We start from the raw sequence: 18,396 nt of genomic DNA on the forward strand, positions 1-18,396 counted from the left end.
TAGTTTGTTCCACTCGGCCTACTTGAATACTCTCATAGCAGGCAAAGCCAACACCTAGGGTCACTTTTGTAGACACTCTGAGAGTCTTGAGAGCCACGCCTAGCACCTTAAGCTCCTACCCTGAAGATATATAACATCAGATTGATTAATATATCTAATAATACTGCAGCTAACTAGGAAATCCAAGCATTAAATTAATCCAAGATGTAAAAATATGTACATTATAATACAAGAAAAACCAAAAATCGAAACAATATACCCACCAAAAAGTATTAACGCATCAGAAATGACTTCCAGTGAGAATGAGTTAGAGGAAATGCCTGAGAAAGATTTCCAAAGAATGATTATAAATATGCTCAAAGAAGTCAAAGAGGAAATCAAAGGAATCAAACAAGACTCACAAAACCAATTTAATAAAATAAAGAGGTCAATACAAGACATAAATAAGGAAATAGAAATAATAAATAAAAAACAGTCAGAATTACTAGCAATGAAGAACATAGTCAATGAAATAAAAAAAAAAACTCTGTAAAAAATGTTCACCAGTAGAATGGATGAAGGAGAGGAGAATATCTAAACTAGAAGACCAGGTGGCAGATCTAATACAGTTCAACAAAAATAAGGACAAACTAATAGGAAAGTAGGAATGGAAATTTCAAGATATTCTGGACACTATGAAAAGATCAAACATAAGAATTCAGGGCATAGTAGAAGGAGAATAATTTTATTACAAAGGCATAGCAGGTGTCTTCAACAAAATCATAGAAGAAAACTTCTCCCAAATTGTGAAAGAGGTGCCAATGCAGATACAGGAATCCTTTAGAACACCAGCCAGACAAAACCTGGAAAGAACCTCTCCTCGCCATATTATAATTAAACTACCAAACAGACAAACCAAAGAAAATATATTGAAAGCAGTTAGAGAGAAAAAGCAAATACAAAGGCAAGCCCATCAGGATCACAGCAGATTACTCAACACAAACTTTTAAAGCCAGAAGGGCTGGGAGTGATGTATTCCAAGTTCTGAGAGATAACAACTGTCAACCAAGGTTACTTTATCCTGCAAAGCTATCCATTCAAATAGACAGAGAAATAAGGACATTCCACCACAAAAGCAGGCTAAAGGAATATTTGAAGACAAAACCAGCTCTACAGAAAATACTTGAAACAATCTTCTACGCTGAAGAGAAGAAAAGCACACATATAAGGAACATGGAAAAAAGCAAACCATACTAAAATACTAGTTAATACAAGAGAGCAAAGGTAAAACTGGAAGAAATACAAAAAAAAATGCAAAAATAAATGCACACCTGATTGAGAGGAAGAGGAGATATGATAGAGAATGGAGTTTCAAATGGGAAAGTGGGGGTAGGGAGGGCATTGCCATAGGCTATTGTTTATAATCATGGAAGTTGTTTGAAAAAAAGAATAAATATAGTCTCAAGAAGGATTAAAAAAATTGTATCCATCAAGGTCATCATCTTTCAATTTTTTTTCTTTTTTTCCCCAAGGTAGATATTGCTCTAGCCCAACCTGACCTGGAAATGACTATGTAGTCTCATGCTGACCTCAAAATCACTGCCATCCTCCTACCTCTGCTTCCTGAGTGCTGGGTTTAAAAGTTTAAGTGAGCATGCTCCGAATTTTTGTTGTTGAGGGTTCTTTTGTTGTTGTTGTTTTGTTTTGTTTTCAAGGTAGAGTCCACTCTAGCTCAGGCTGACTTGGTACTCACTATGTAGCCTCAAGATGGCCTTGAACTCCAGGAAATCCTCCTACCTCTGCATCCCATGTGCTGGGATTAAAGGCGTGCGCCACCATGCCTGGCTGTTTTTTGTTTGTTTGTTTGTTTGTTGTTGTTTTGTTTTGTTTTTCTTCTTTACTCTTTTTCCTCTCTTCACCTAACACACACTTATTTCCAGTAAGGGGAATACCACGATGATCTGCCTCTGGCCCGGCCCCTGTACACTCGACCTCGGGGCCTGCGGTTCACAGCACTGTAGAATGGAGATGGGGAAGGGCTGTAGTGGGCATGCCGGGCACCGAAGTGGGCACGGAAGCGGCCACGGAAGCGGGCACGGGGAAAACCGCGGTCTGTGCTGCTCATGCCCGGCCTGTTGGTTCGTTTTGGAACCACCTTGATTCGTCTTCCTCGGAACAGGGACCCGTCCAGGGCCAAACCTGCGGAGGACGGAGCCGCACGCGTGGAAGTGGGCTTCCAGCGCCTGCACCGTGGCGCCGTAGTCCACGTTGCCCACGTGCACGGAGCGGGCGTCGGCCTGCGTCTTCTCCTGCGCAGACCCCGGGCTCGGCGTCCTCTGCTTCCAGGCCTCCTCGTGCAGCTCCCGCAGCTTGGCGGCCTCTTCCTCCTCCTCCCTCGCTGGGGCTTTGATGGCCTCACGCCAGAGATCCTCCATGGCGCCGTTCTTAGGATCGTCGTGGACCAGCTCCGGCTCTTCCTCCTCCTCCTGGATGCGCACAGCCCCAGATGATGGTGATGATGCTGAGGCTGCTGCAGATGTGGCTGCGGATGCTGCTGCTGCTGCTGCTGCTGCCACCTCTGCCTCTGCGGCTCAGTTGCTCTTTGAGTTCCTTTATACACAGGACTCCAGTGCCAGGACAGCCCTCTTGGGAGGAAGGACTTCCTCACTTAATCCTCCTGGAAATGCTCTCACAGACCCACCAGGATGGGTTGACTGGATTCCTAATCTGATCAAGTCAACAACAGAATTTCACCACCCCTGCCTCCCGAGTACTGGGATTAAAGGCCTGCTCCAGCATGCCCGGCTTCTTATCCTTTTCAAATGGGCAACATATCCATTGGCACTTTACCCCTCAGAATTACTCTTGCTCTTGGGTCCTGAGTGAGTTAGGGGCAGGGACAAAATATTGACTTCCCTGTTAGTTCCTAAAGCAAGTCCTCACTTGCTTTGGTTTCTAAGTATGGTTACTCAACACCCAAAAGGACAGTTACACCAGTTTTGCAGTTTTGGCTTTCAGGTACCATTTAGATAAATCTTAAACAAGAAAAAACAATTTAAGCAAATCTTCATCTTGTTAAAACTTAAGCTATTCAGTAATTTGAAGCCTGACAGACATAGTGGGAAAGCAGCAATAGGCCAGGCACAAGAAAACTGGTATTGTGCTCGCTCTGAGAGAAGGTATAATTTGTGTTGTGGCCTTGCCCTGCAACAGCAGATCAGTTGCTTTTTTTTTTTTTTTTTTTAATTCTGAGGAAGAATTAAATCTCCTTCTCTGTTTTTAAAAGAAGAATCCCCATGGTGGCACACTTCTGCATATGACTGTGAGGGTGTCCATAGAAGGGTTAAGTGAAGACAGAAGTCACCTGGAATGTGGCTAACACCATCCCATGAGCTGGAATGCCACACTGAATGCAAAGGAGAAAGGGCCTGGTGTGGTGGCTCATGCCTTTAATCCCAGTAACTTGGGAGGCAGAGGTAGGAGGATCACCATGAGTTTGGGGCACCCTGAGATTACATAGACTACACAGTGAATTCCAGGTCAGCCTGAGCGACAATGAGACACAACCTTAAAAAAAAAAAAAAAAAAAAAAAAAAAAAAGCCAGGTGTGGTGGCGCACGCCTTTAATCCCAGCACTCGGGAGGGAGAGGTAGGAGGATTGCCATGAGTTTGAGGCCACCCTGAGACTCCATAGTGAATTCCAGGTCAGCCTTGGCTAGAGTGAGACCCTACCTCGAAAAACCAAAAAAAAAAAAAAAAAAAAGGAGAAAGGGAAAGAAGCATGAGCACTCATCCCTTTCTGCTTCCTGACTATTGGAATTCGGGATTGACTAAATTCGGGCGTGAGGAGTATAAAGAGAGAAAAAAGAGCCCACCTCAACAGAACAGACTTTTTTTTTAATGCATTTTTTCTTTTGCTATCCTTTTTCTCAATTTTTATTAACATTTTCCATGATTATAAAAAGTATCCCATGGTAATACCCTCCCTCCGCCCCTCACGTTCCCCTTTGAAATTCCATTCTCCATCATATCCCCTCCCCATCTCAATCAGTCTCTCTTTTATTTTGATGTCATGGTCTTTTCCTCCTCTTATGATGGTCTTGTGTAGGTAGTGTCAGGCACTGTGAGGTCATGGATATCCAGGCCATTTTGTGTCTGAGGGGAGCATGTTGTAAGGAGTCCTACCCTTCCTTTGGCTCTTACATTCTTTCTGCCACCTCTTCCACATTAGACCCTGAGCCTTGGAAGGTGTGATTGAGATGTTACTCAGTATTCCAGTCACTTCTTTCCAGCACTATGACACCTTCTGAGTCATCCGAAAGTCACTGCCATCTGAAAAGAGAAGATTCTCTACCCAAAGTGAGAGTAGCATTAATATAAGGGTATAAATATTAAGAGAAGTGCTTACTGGGCAGTTTGGTAAGTATGGTATATACATTTTCCCAGAAATCAGCAGGTGTTACACCCCTAGGGCTCATGACTACCCTGTTTTAAGTTTTCAGCATCAGGGATGTGTCCCCCCGCCCCCATGGAGCGGGCCTCCAGTCCAATTGGAGGGCAGTTGGTTTCCACCATGACAGACCTGCCACTATTGCACCCATTGGCTCATTTGGGCTGGCTGGCCAATTATAAGGCTTGCAGTGTCCACTGTTGAGTAACTTCACTGGTAAAAAATGCATTTTTAATATATTTTTAATTTACTTATTTGAGGGAGAGAAAGAGGCAGAGAGAGAGAAAGAGAATGGACGTACCAGGACCTCCAGCCACTGCCAACTCCAGATGCATGCACTCTTTGTTTATCTGGCTTACATGGGGCTGGTGGAATCAAACCTGGATCCTTTGGGTTCACAGGCAAACACTTTCACTGCTGAGTCATCTCTCCAGCCCCAGACTGACTTTCTTTCTTTCTTTCTTTCTTCCTTCCTTCCTTCCTTCCTTCCTTTCTTTCTTTCTTTCTGGCTTTTCAAGGTAGAGTTTCACTCTAGTTCAGGCTGACCTGGAAGTCACTATGTAGTCTCAGGGTGGCCTCTAACTTACAGCAATCCTCCTACCTCTGCTCCCAAGTGCTGGGATTAAAGGCGTGCACCAGACTTTCTTTTTTATTTGAGGGACAGCAGCTCTCCCGAGAAGGAACTGCTGTGCTTGAATGTGGCCAAGAGGAAGAGCCTAGAGGGCTGTGAGATAAATGACATGGGACGCATTACAAGAATTGATTCTAGTCCTTACTCTGTGCTCAGCACACTACAGTCTCAGGAAGTGACTCCCTCTCCCTAACCCTTTGCTGTCCTATCTGTCTGGGGGAACAAGGCATGTTAGCTTGCAGAGTCGTGGTGAGGAGCCCACAGGGCCTGCAAGAGGCACCACGTGGTAACTAATCTCAGCTGGCCTCAGTATCACCAGGAGGAAGCTCTGAAAGTCCATCCCAGGATCCCTAAGAATTCTAGGAAGTATTCAGCCTGCAGGGAGAGAAGAGTTCTATTCACATTGGGTGGATCCCGATTAACAGAATGTGCAGATGGGGCTCCACTAAAGGAGGTCCTGCTGCCCTAGTCAGGAGTGAGTTCCTTGTTTTGACAGGAAATTAAACAAAGCTAGACACTCACCAATTATACACAAGTAGGAAAGGGGAAGCAGGTTGTGGGCACGAATTCAAGGAAGATGGGGGTCTGTCGCTTGTTTGCTTTATTTATTTATCGTTTTTCGAGGTAAGGACTTGCTCTTGCCCAGGCTGACCTGGAATTTACTATGTAGTCTCACGCTGGCCTCGAATTTACAGCCATCCTCCTACCTCTGCCTCCTGAGTGCTGGGATTAAAGGCGTGTGCCACCATGCCTGGTTTTGTTTGCTTTTGAGACAGGATCTTGCTGTATAACCTCAGGCTGGCCTGAGTTTGAACTCAAGATCCTGCTGCCTCAGAGTCCCAAGATTACAGGTATGCACCGTCACACCTGGCCACAAAGGTAGGTTTTGAAGGCTGAATTGGAGTTCTGTAGATATGGTAGGGAATGAAATGCTGTGTGTAGAGACAAGCGACCAAAATAGAAACATAATTCTCCCACTGTAACAACCATAGTTGGAACTTGACCCATAGTGCCTAAGACATCTTGAGCCTAACTCCTAATTCTCTTGAGGACAGGAACAGAGGCCCCGGGATGGTGGAGAGCAGAGTGACAGAATGCTGTGCTGGGGGAGGCTGGCAGCCAAGGAAGAGCTAGGGAGCATGCAGAGACTCTGAGCCCAGAGCCCAAACTGACTCTGGCCTGCTGTTTGTGAGGATTGCAGACATGGGCACAGAGCATTCTTCTTTCCTCCCCTCTCCAGCTTCAGGAGGCCCCAGGTTCCAAAGGATGTCAAGTTTCCCTGCGGGTACTGAGTCCAGTGGAGACTATATGTGGATGAGAAATGTCTGAAGTGAGCTGAGCGTGGTGACACACACCTTTAATCCCAGCACTGAGGCGGCAGAGGTAGGAGGATCGCCATGAGTTCGAGGCCATTCCAAGACTACATAGTGAATTCCAGTTGAGCCTGAGCTAGAGTGAGACCCTACCTTGAAAAATAAAAATTAAAAACAACAGCAACAAAAACAAAAACAGATCCGGGCATGGTGGCCCATGCCTTTAATCCCAGCACTCAGGGAGGCAGAGGTAGGAGGATCATTGTGAGCTCAAGGCCTCCCTGAGAGTACATAATGAATTTCAGGTCAGCCTGCACTAGAGTGAAACCCTACCTTGAAAAAAACAAAAAAGAACAAATAAATGTCTGGAGTAAGAGGAGTCTGGGTAGTGGGATTTGGCATTGGCAGCATGGAAGTTTGGAAGTCTGTCAACAACCCACCAGGTGGAACTGGTACAAACCAACGTCACAGATGCTCAGGTGAAGGTCTGTACCCCCTTGAGCACAGGTAGCTAGTGTGATATAAGTGTGCAGGGTGTGATGGCCTGAGTCCATGCTGCAGGCTGGGTTTCCCTGAATTCTACACATCTGTGCATCATCCCTGTTTCTGAGATAGGGTCTCCAACGTTTCACTTGTTACCTAAGGTTCTCAAGAAAGAAGCAGCACCTACGTGAACACTCTGCAAGACTGACTGAATAGAACTGATCACGGAGAGATTGCAATGCTGCAGGTTTAGAGCCAGATGATCTTGGGTTGAGACCTTTAACTAGCCATTTATGGCACACACCTGTGGGTGAGCTAACATCCTGTGACTATAAACAGACCCCCAGCTTCATCAACTCAAAAGCTAAGAATGCCATCTAATAGCATGAGGCCCGTAGCAGAGATCTCCCCATTTTGCTCTAATCCACCTACCTAATGTCCCCACCAATGTAGTTGTGGTGGTTTGATTCAGGTGTCCCCCATAAACTTAGGTGTTCTGAATGCTAGGGTCCCAGGTGATGGTGATTTGGGAATTAATGCCTCCTGGAGGGAGTGTATTGTTGGGGGTGGGCTTATGGGTGTTATAGCCAGTGTCCCCCTTGCCAGTGTTTGGCACGCTCTCCTGTTGCTATTGTCCACCTTATGCTGGCCAGGGAGTGATGCCCACTATCTGCTCATGCCATCATTTCCCCTGCCATCATGGAGCTTCCCCTCAAACCTGTAAGCCAAAATAAACCCTTTTCCCACAAGCTTCTCTTGGTTGGGTGATTTCTGCCAGCAATGGGAATCTGACTGCAACAGTAGTTAAAAGGGGCTTGATTCATGACTTTCTTTTATTTATTTGCAAGCTGGGCCTGGTAGTGCACACTTTTAATCCCAGCACTTGGGAGGCAGAGGTAGGAGGATGGCTGTGAGTTCAAGGCCACCCTGAGATGACATAGTAAATTCCAGGTCAGTCTGGGCTAGAGCAAGACCCTACATCAAAAAAACAAAAACAAACAAAAAAATTGTTTTTAAATTTATTTATTTGAGAGCAGAAAGAGAATGAGAGAGAATGGGCATGCCAGGGCCTCTTGCCACTACACATGAACTCCAGATGCATGCACTATTTTGTGTATCTTGGCTTTATGTGGGTACTGGGGAATGGAATCCAGGCCATTAGGCTTTGCAAGCAAGTGCCTCTAACTGCTGAGCCATCTCCCCAGTCCCAATTTATGACTTTTTTGTTGTTGTTACTATAAATTGTTGTGGGGCATGATGGCACATGCCTTTAATCCCAGCATTTCGGGAGGCAGAGGTAGGAAGATCACCATGAGGTCAAGGCCACCTTGAGACTACATAGTGAGTTCCAGGTCAGCTTGGGCTAGAGTGAAACCCTACCTCAAAAAAACAAAAAATAAACAAACAAACAAACAAAAAGCAACAAAAAAACTTCATAAACTGTTATCACATTGAATCATGAAATTTGGGATAACCTAAATCTAACCTAAATCTGTTAAACATGGTCACTCATATTTGGCTCCAAAATGAACTGGCTTGTTCCCTTTGGAGTAAGCTTTGTGGTCTGTTGTGTGAACAACCCTGACCCTGGCCAAGAGGTGTGGATGTGGCCAGGTCATTCTCCCAGTCTGAATCTCAGCCTTCTCCTCTGTAAAACGGAGATATAGTGAGTAATAACATTTAACGTCAAGTAGTCACCTGACATTTACCCTGTGCCCAGCAGTGAGGAAGACACTGACGCCCCTTGGACTCATGGAGCTGGGGGGGTCTAGCGGCAAAGGACAGCATTAGACCACCTTAGGGCAATAATAAAAGTGTAGCTGCAAACCCTGGTGGGACTAAGTACCTGTGTCTACTGAGTAAGTGTGCCAGTGGCAGGGACAGATCCGGGAATGACCAGTAATCCTCTGAACTTTGGGTGCCTGGTGTACGAAGTGCTGCCCACCCGCAGGCCTCAGTTTCCCCAACTTCACATGGAGAGATGGTTTGGATGTAAGGACTCTTGAGGTCCCTCCCGTTGGTTTAATAAACATTTTAGGAGAAGATCTCAAAAGCCAGAGGGAAAAGCCGGGCGTGGTGGCGCACGCCTTTAATCCCAGCACTTGGGAGGCAGAGTAGGAGGATCGCCGTGAGTTCGAGGACACCCTGAGATGACACAGTGAATTCCACGGGTTAGCCTACCTCGAAAAACAAAAGAAAGAAAGAAAGAAGAAAGCGATCCCTTCACCCGAGGCAGGGAGCTGCTTGGCCCCTGCCAGTCTCCTCTCTGAGCTCTGAGTGCACAGCCACTCCCCGGTTCCTAAGGATGCGGCCACGGCGACACCTCGTGGCCAGAAAGGATTGGGCGAAGTTGAGCCTGGGGCTCCGCTTCCCACCACCCACCACTGGCCAGGACAAGTCCAGCCTGTACCATCATAGCGGCCTCGGACTGCCTCCTGCCCCGCCCCGCCCTACTCCGTCCCCCGCGTCAGCATTCCGCGCATGCGCACTAGTTACTCGTCACCTACGCGAAAGCGCCGCTGGCAAGAAATTTGTCCTGCGCGCCACGCCGTCTATTTCCAAGGCAACCTTAGGAGCGCGGGCCTGCCCGAGTCTGCAGAGCCTCGAGCCCGGGCCATGGCGGCGGCGAGTCCCAGCGTCTTCCTGCTCATGATCAACGGGCAGGTGGAAAGCGCCCAGGTGAGTGGCCTTGGACCTCACTATCCGTGGGCTGCTGCGGACCCCTCAACCACGCAGACTCCGAGAGGGGGAGCTGGTGGCCCCTGGCTCGGACCGTATCCACTTGGTTGAGCGCGGACAAGGGGCCTCCAGAGTGATGGGAGGAGTCCCATTTTACTGCTGGGAACACATGTCAGAAGGGAAATGGCCAAGGTGGGGTTCAAGCCAGATCTGTCTGTGTCCTTCCGTGTTGTTGGTTGGAGGTGACGGTCTTCATTCTTGCACTTCTGTGAGGTCTGCAGAAGTGATGTGCACGCCTACCTTCCTGGTTCATCACCGATACTGCATCCTCCCCTTCTGACCTGTCTCTCCTCAGGTCCTCAGCTCCAGCCATGAAGATGTCAATTTCTGGTGACTTCCTAGGATCTCAGACCTTTCACAGTAGCACCATTACCCTAGATCTCCTCTGTGTCCACCCCTGTGCCTGGCATTGGGGACACGCAGGCAAGAACTCTGTTCCCTCTTCAGTCAAACCGGTTTTCAGTTACCGACAGTGGGTGTCTTGATGAAGGGAAGCCCAGGCCGTTGAAGGAGCCAAGAGGTGACCCTTAAAACAGCCAGGGAGTCAGAGCACACTGCCCACGGGACAGTTCTGAGGGACTGGCAGAGGCCTGCTCAGTGATGGAGTGAGAAGGACACAGACAAAAGGCAAAGAGGCTCAGGGACAGTGGCAGCCTGGGACCCCATCCAACAGACTCCCCCAGCTCAGTCCCAGTTCCTGCTGAAATTCCTATCTGCATCCCCTCCTCCCCTGGTCGTCTCAGGTTTGGAATTCCTACCAACTGCACCCGCCTAGGCAATGCATGGGCCTCAGTTTGTATCCCCCCAAGAGCGCTGTGCTTTCTTTTGCAGTTTCCAGAGTATGACGACCTCTACTGCAAGTACTGCTTTGTGTATGGCCAGGACTGGGCCCCCATGGCGGTAAGCCGGACTCCTGGAACATCCCTGTCTATGGCCTTCCTGACTATTGGGTTTCCGAAGTGTGCACCACACCCTCACCTGTCTTTCAGAACCAGTTGAGAAATAGACAGCAAAGTCTGAGGAGACCCAAACATGTATATAAAACACTTTGGGGGAAGAAAAAAAAGCAGGGCTTTGAGGAGTCTATTACCATGGGGGGGGGGATTGAAGTGCAAACTTCACTATTTGCATAGTGCTCGCTTAACCTTCACAGCAGTTGAAGTGGAATTAGGATGGCATGTGCCTGTAATCTGAGCACTCGGGAGGCTGAGGCTGAGGCAGGAAGATCTCTAGGATTCAAGGCCAGCCTAGGCTATATTGTAAGACTCTTTCAAAAGGAAGAAAAAGGGCTGGAGAGATGGCTTAGCGGTTAAGCGCTTGCCTGTGAAGCCTAGTGACCCCGGTTCGAGGCTCGGTTCCCCAGGTCCCACGTTAGCCAGATGCACAAGGGGGCGCACGCGTCTGGAGTTCGTTTGCAGAGGCTGGAAGCCCTGGCGCGCCCATTCTCTCTCTCTCTCTCCCTCTGTCTTTCTCTCTGTGTCTGTCGCTCTCAAATAAATAAATAAATAATTTTTTAAAAAAAAAAGAAGAAAAAGTGGAAACCCACTTCATGTGACTTCTGAGCCTGTTTGCTTACTGTACCACTGACATGTTAATACTTAAATGTTTGAATAACTATAATTGGGTCTTCTGGGCAATGAGCAAAGTCAGACAAAAGTCCCCATCTTTCTAGAGACTGGAGACTTGGAGAGACTGATAAAATAAGTGGGACTGATATGGTAGCCAGCCCGTGGTGGAAGAAGAGGGAAATGACATCAGGAGCAAGAGGAGCTAAAGGGAAGAAGGAGGCTGGAACCTACACAAGGTGACCCAGGAAGGCCACAGTCAGGGCCATTTTGAAGTCAAGATCTGAAGGAAGTTCAGAAAGGAGGCACATGGGAAGAATGTAGCAGATTAAACGGTCCTCATAATCTGCCTGAGGGGCAGGAGTGCCTGGAACTCAGGCTTGCTGTCTCTGATGTCCACACAGGGTCTGGAAGAGGGCATCTCACAGATCGCATCCAAGAGCCAAAATGTTCAGCGAGCGCTGGTGTGGAACTTTCCCATCGATGTCACCTTTAAAAGTACTAATCCGTATGGCTGTGAGTTTGGGGGCCCTGGAGCGAGGGTAGTGGAAATGTCATGGGGTACTCCCAGGATAGCCTGCCCTGCCCCCTGCCCATACTATTTCTTTCAAGTCACCACTGCCCAGTTTCTGGTGTACTTGCCACCTGACCATTTTCCTCCACCTTAGTTCATTTTCTGCATGTTGTGAAATTGGAGGGTCAGAAGTTGGTCAGATGAGGCCCCAGCCTACTTCCCTGGCCACTTGTGTGCAGAGCCTGGTGTGAGAGTTAGCAGCGGCCTGGTCTGGAGGTCTGACCTGGGGTCTGTCCTCCTCCTACAGCTCCAGGCAGCTACAACACATGCTCCTCCTGTGCCTGCTTTGGAGTCCTTGTTCTTGCTGTTCTTTCTATGTAGACACTCTCCCCTCTGCCATCCTTCTCCCAAGGGCTTCCTTACTTGCAGTGTTTACTTCCCGCCTTGTCTGGAAGTGATTAACCTTTCTGGTTGTTGATCTGCCGTAGTAAGAGCCTGCTGAGTGCAGAGCGTGGGGTCAGACTCATGGAGGCTGTGAAGACCTCCTATTGTGGGCTTGGCCAAGCTGCCTACTTCTACCTGGTGCAGAAATCTGTAGATTTCTCTCTCCATATTAGGGGACAGATTAAAAAGGGACAGCACTTGCCTTTAGCTTTCTTCTAGTAGCTAAGCAATATTTGGTTCAGATCCATCTGATTTCATAGCCTCTATGGGATGTGGCCCAGGCCCAGCTTCCCAGGGCTCAGGCTCTGGAACAGGGGCTGCTCAGTGGTGTTCCTGGGCAGGAACTTCCACCCTGTTACAGTCATCTGTGAGGGAAAGCTTCTGTAGATTTCCTGGGACAGTGCCCTGTTGAGGACACCTAGGAGAGATGAACCAAATCCAACTACTTGCAGGCAACAGAAAGGTAGCAAATCAATGGAGGTTTACAGGCCAAGTTCCCCAGAAAAATAGAACTCCAGGCATGTGCCAAGGTCACATTGCCCCTAGGACTGGAGGTGTTTGAGAGGCTGACCAATTCTTCTAACAGATGTGAGGTGAGGCGCCCAAGTAGAGCATATGCCTTAGAAAGTACCCAGCAGGCTGGGTGTCCTAGCCACAGAATCAAACCAAAAGAAAAGAAAAAAAGTGCAAATGAAACTTATAATGAGCTACCTCTGTTCACACCCTAGAATTGTTCAAGCTTAAGATTGCTCTGGAGGCCCAGCATGGTGGTGCACACCTTTAATCCCAGCACTTGGGAGGCAGAGGTAGGAGGATTGCCATGAGTTCAAGGCCACCCAGAGACTACATAGTAAATTCCAGGTCAGCCTGGGCTACAGTGAGGAAAAAAAAAAGTAATAATCATAATTTTCAAAAAATGATACTTTCATAAAATCCAGAATTGCATTCTTTTAGTGGTGGAAGAGTGAGGGGCAAGCCTAAACTCAAACTTTCATTGAGCACTTTGTGAATGTGTATCTGCTGCTATTCCAAGACTTGTGAACACGGGGTAGCTGAGGTGGAAAGGTAGAGAACCTGCCTGAAGCCATCCAACAGTGGCCACAGTCACTTCTCCTGTTGTGGGCCAGTAATCTCCCTGCTACATATAGGTGACAGAGAAACTAAGGAGGCAGAGGCACCTAAGTGGGCCTCAGTGGATGTGACCAGGAAATAATTGTAATGTGTGACTGGAAGGCCATGTGTCATCTCTAACAGCTCTCACACACCCCTAGACAAGTCCCCTACCCTCAGCCCACAGGTGGGTGTAACCCTATCCATGAGAGGGAAGCTAGCCAACAGCCAGCCCTAGGTTGGCTAGAAGCTGAGGGCTGGGCTTGGCACAGGGCCTCCAAGGCACTTCCTGTGTCTGTTGAGAGTCAGAGTTAGGAATGTGCTTGACCCTCCCCAGCTGTGAACATGGGGTGTGGAGAGAGTTCCCAAGGCACCAGCAGAAGCACCAAGTAGCAGAGCAGAGGGATGGGCAGAGTTCCAGGTTCCTCCCTCTAACCCACTACTGATCCCAGAGCTTTGAGCCCCTACTTCAGACCTCAGTTGGGCAAGCTGTTCACTGTACCTTTTCTTTCTGGTTTCCCCACATGCCACCCCCCACCTTGCCCTTCCCAAGGGCCACAGATTGTGCTCAGTGTTTATGGACCAGATGTGTTTGGAAACGACGTGGTCCGAGGCTACGGGGCAGTGCACGTGCCCTTCTCCCCTGGCAGGTAGGTCCCCTGCTGACCTGGTCCCTGGGCTGCAGCCTGTCCCTCACTGGGCTAGACTGGCCTTGGGAACGGATCACCTTCACTGAGCAGGCTTCCCAAGTTAGCCACTGCTCCTCTTCTGCCTTGGGTTCAGACCAGATGTGCTCTGAATCGAGACCTGAGCAGCTCAGTATGGGGGTAAGGGGTGGCAGGTGAGGGCCAGACTTAGGAAAAGGGCCCACATGGATGGGTGGACTAGCCGTGGCTGCGCGCACACACGCACACACACTGATCTGTTTGGGTTCCCTCAAGGTCCTCACTTTATACTCACTACACATGTGTGTGTAACACTGCTTTCAGGTACAAAAAGACCATTCCCATGTTTGTGCCAGAATCTACGTCTACACTGCAGAAATTCACAAGGTGAGTTTCGTGCCTGCCAGCCTCCTGCTTGGGTGGTGAGCAGCAAGCCCCTTCCTCCCTCTGGAGGTGCTTGATGGGTGGCTTTTGTTGGAAGCAGGGTCTCACTCTAGCTCAAGCTGGCCTTACACTCAAGGCAATCCTCCTACCTCAGCCTCCCAACTGCTAGGATTAGAGGTGCACACCACCATGCCTGGCTTACGACCACAGAGATTTGTTCTCTCAGTTCTGAAACCTCAAAGTCCCAAATCTTGGTGATTGGCTGGAAAGCAGAAAGCTACAGGCATGCCCTCCAGGGAGCACATGACCGGCTAGTCTCCTTGCCTCTTTCACCTTCTGCAGCAGTGTTCCTGCTTGGCTCAAGCTCTGCCCCCTTAGCCACATGGCCTTTTCACAGACACCTGAGGAAGGTGTAGCTAGACCCGTGCTCTGTGTTGAGAAAACAGAGGTGCAGAGAAATAGCACCTGCCCTTTCATTTCCTTCTGGATTGCATAGCTGCTGGTAGGACCTTGGCTTTTTGCCCTCTTCCCACTATTGGGGAGTTGAGTGCGCTGTCACTGGCCAAAACATGGTCTCCAGCCAGCAGCCTGATGGGTCAGATGGAGCCGGAAGCCCAGGGACCTGCAGGGCCTGCCAGAAGCTGCCCTGTGAAGCACAGAGCTGCACCCCCACAGTGGAGCCAGGAACACGGGTAGTTGCTGATCAATACCTGAGTGGTCTTGAGTTCTGCACCTGGGAAAATCTCGTGTCTACTCCAAGCCTGTGCAGCTTTCTGAACTCACCAGCCAGGAACAGTATACCCGGTTTCCAGCTTCGTGGCTGTGGGAAGTCAGGCTGCTCACCCCAGCCACTTGCTCAGCAGCCTGGGTGGGCCCAGGTCTTGAGGGTGGGGATGGGGATTTTGAGGTGCCTTGGATCTGTGGCTTGGGCAAGTCACAGGACATTTGTAGGAAAGGCAGAGCTCCTTTGAGCGTTTGGTTAAGTCCCTCAACTGAGTGTTGCCCTTAGCAGGGTGAGACTCTGGCATCAGGTGATGGGGTAGTCATCCAGAGCACCCCTAGGAAAGGTGATATTTTAGATGGCGGCTGACAGACCGCCTTTACCTCGCAGTATGTAAGGGAGGTGCCATTCTCATTTCAGCTGATAGGATTGAGAAGCAGTACTGGGTTGTGCCTTGTTCTGGACCCCATGCTAAGCAAAACTGAGGGCCAGGATTTGGCCTCTCTTTGGGGTTGGGCTGCTCTTGTCCTTTTGCTTCCCTTCTCCTGAGCCATGTGTTACTTGGGGAGTTTCCACTTGGGTTCAAGCTGTACCCACAGCCTACCCCAGATCTCCCTCAACATTCATTCTCAGTGACTCAATTCCATGTAAAATTGGGCTAGGCAGACTAACCACAATCTGTGTGGGGCTATGGAACACCTAAGGCCTGACAAATGCTCAGCTAGACCTCTATTGACCATATGCCCCTGGAACCTGCCTGGCTTATCAGGTAAGCAAAGGGAAGGTGGGCTGGGGAGGCTGTCCTGGGCCTGGCTCCTGGGGTGTGGCTAGGGCCAAGATGCTGGCTGTTAAGCCAAGAGCTGGTTTCTACTGTCTTAAGTCAGCAAGCCATGTGGGGCCCTGCTCACTGGTACTTTCCTGTTTCCTCAGCTGGTTCATGGGACGGCGGCCTGAGTACACCGACCCCAAGGTGGTAGCCCAGAGTGAAGGCAGAGAAGGTAAAGAATGATGTGCCCACCCCCAACCCAGAGACAGATTGGGGCTCAGGGAGGAACAAGGTGGGCCTCAGCATCCAAGAATCTGGGAAACAGATGGATGAAAACCAGGAGCTGCCAGGTGTCTGGGAGCCAGCCTGGAAATTTTCCCAGAATACCCCCACATGAGGGCCTGGCTGGAGCACAGTATGCAATGTCTGTCTGTCCCACTGTATCTTCTGACCTCCCAGTAAGGGGCCCAGGCCAAGCACTGTGTCCCCCATCTTGTAGAAGACATTGAGGCTGAGACAGATGTCTAAGGCAGCCTGGGTCTGCTACTGCTCCAGCCCAGTTAACACTGCCCTTCTGTCCCCAGTGACCCGTGTCCGCTCTCAGGGATTTGCCACCCTCATCTTCAATGTGGTGACCAAGGACCTGAGGAAGCTAGGCTACGACACTGGACCTGCGGGCACACAGAACATCCTAGGGCCCAGCTTGCCCCAGAGCAACCTGCAGTGAAAACATGAGCCCCTGGGCAATGTGGCATGCAGCCCCACCTAAGGGCTTTTCCAGTGTCAGGTGCTGACATTGGCCTCAAGAGCACTCTGGGGGAGGAGGGTACAACAGTTTTATAACGTGTCAGCCATGGTGGTGGCACATGCCTTTAATCCCAGCACAGGGAGGCAGAGGTAGGAAGACCACTGTGAGTTCAAGGCCACGTGGGCTAGAGCAAGACCCTACCTTGAAAAACCAAAACAAAAGTGTTGGACTTTTAAGAGGGCCCAGGCTGGCTGTCCTCTCTGCTTTGGCACCTGTGCCCCCTGGGGTGTTCCCGCCCCCCAGCCCTGTGGGCACCATGCTGGGGTAGAAGCTGTAGAAAGCTGCCCCAGGGCTGCCCATCGGCATGCTTTAACATCACAGGCTGGATCGTTTTAGTCCTTACTTCATGCATCCCTGAAAACCTTCGCTAAGTGAGCAGCAGGGAGGAGCCACTTGCTCCATTCCTAGCACTGAGCTGTGCGGGCCCCACAGGCAGAGCAAGAATCCTGTTAGCGGGAGCTGCGCATGAGCTGCCCTGGGACAGTGATCCTTGAGCCAGAGGGTGGGGCCGGAAACCGGCCCTGGAGCGCAGCTTTTGGCAGGCCCCTCAGCCCAGCACTCTGGAGTCTGCAGGTGGCTGGGCTGAGCCTCCAGTTTTCCCGAGCATGTGCACGGGCAGCTCACACCCTAGCCCAGCTTGAAGCAGTGGCCTCAGCTGCTTCTCCTGAGTGCTGGGCTCTCCACATCAGACCTGCAACTGCCGTAATTGCTCTGGGCCATTAGGACACGCCCTAAGAGATCATGTGCCAACCCAGCCTGGGCCCTGCGCTGTGTTCTGCTGCTCATGCTCTGTCACTAGCAAGCTCATTGCCTTCTCAAGCCGGCCCTGGAGCAGCATCTCTCTCCCACGTGTCCCTTCCCAGTGCTGGAGACACTGATTTCTTGCACTTGCAGACTGTTTAAACTTCAGACTTCCCTCCTTCCTGTCCCAGCTTCCTGAGGAGGTCCAAGCCAACAGATAACAATTGCTGGTCTCACCGAAGGATGATGTTTAGTCTTCTCTGGCGCTTCTCAGGGGCACTGGTCTGCGTGGGTAGCCACTTCCACTACCTAGTGTGAAGTGATCTAGGCAGACACCCCCAGCCATCTAGTCCCAGGGTCAGAGCACCTCAGACCAGTCCCTCCCTCCCACCTTTCCCGGGGCCCCCACCCCAGCAGCCCTCTGTCCTACCCAGGACCTCCTGCCACCTGGCAGCCCCACTGTTCTTGCTGCCCTTTCTCCACATTAGAACTCCTCCATTATTAGTATGCACTTGACCCTGTGGGCTTTTGTTTTCTCTGGGTAGTAACTCAGCAGAGCTTCAGTCCTGTTGGAAGCAACAGTGGCAGCTACCTGTCACAGCCACCCAAGCTTTGCTCCTCACAATTTCCCGTGGGCATCCAGGGCCACTCCCAACACGTGATTCTGCCTTCCAGAGGTCGCCCCACAAAAACCCCTGCGCCGTGGTTTCTCTGAGGTGTCACATCTGTCTTTCCCCCTCCAGTTCATTGGCTTCAGCCTGCACTTGGGATCTGGGCTCAGGAAGCCAGGATAGGAGCCCCTCATGTGAACCTCCACGTTTCAGTCTCATCTCAGACAGCTCTTGTCTGTGCCTTGCCCCCACCCATGCCACCTGTCATTTCCCATCAGCAGGCACCCTGTGCCCATCTGCCAACGGCTTTGACACAGTATGCTACCCTGTTGTTCTGGTATGTAATTAATTGTCCATTTCTCCAACACAAACGTTAAAGTGAAAGAAGTTTACAGTAAACCATACACAGCCATCATCTAGACAGGAATGTTCAACCTACAGTCCACAGGCTCCATGCATCCCAGAATAGCTA

The 18,396-nt window shown here is 49.8% G+C and overlaps 1 protein-coding gene and 1 pseudogene across 1 annotated transcript; one reads left to right on the forward strand and one right to left on the reverse strand.

The window, feature by feature from the left end:
* Positions 1 to 1,909: 1,909 nt before the first annotated feature.
* Positions 1,910 to 6,927, reverse strand: LOC123453571 (annotated as a pseudogene).
* A 2,453-nt stretch (positions 6,928 to 9,380) lies between these two features.
* B9d1 (B9 domain containing 1) lies at positions 9,381 to 18,308 on the forward strand. The gene is made up of 7 exons (XM_004663090.2): positions 9,381 to 9,535; positions 10,427 to 10,495; positions 11,565 to 11,676; positions 13,782 to 13,878; positions 14,218 to 14,280; positions 15,929 to 15,996; positions 16,349 to 18,308. The coding sequence occupies exons 1-7, from the start codon at positions 9,473 to 9,475 to the stop codon at positions 16,489 to 16,491; spliced, it is 615 nt and encodes a 204-aa protein (XP_004663147.1). The 5' UTR covers positions 9,381 to 9,472; the 3' UTR covers positions 16,492 to 18,308.
* The last annotated feature ends 88 nt before the right edge of the window (positions 18,309 to 18,396 follow it).

This window comes from Jaculus jaculus, chromosome 12 (assembly GCF_020740685.1).
Source record: "Jaculus jaculus isolate mJacJac1 chromosome 12, mJacJac1.mat.Y.cur, whole genome shotgun sequence".
In the NCBI taxonomy this organism is placed as follows: domain Eukaryota; kingdom Metazoa; phylum Chordata; class Mammalia; order Rodentia; family Dipodidae; genus Jaculus; species Jaculus jaculus.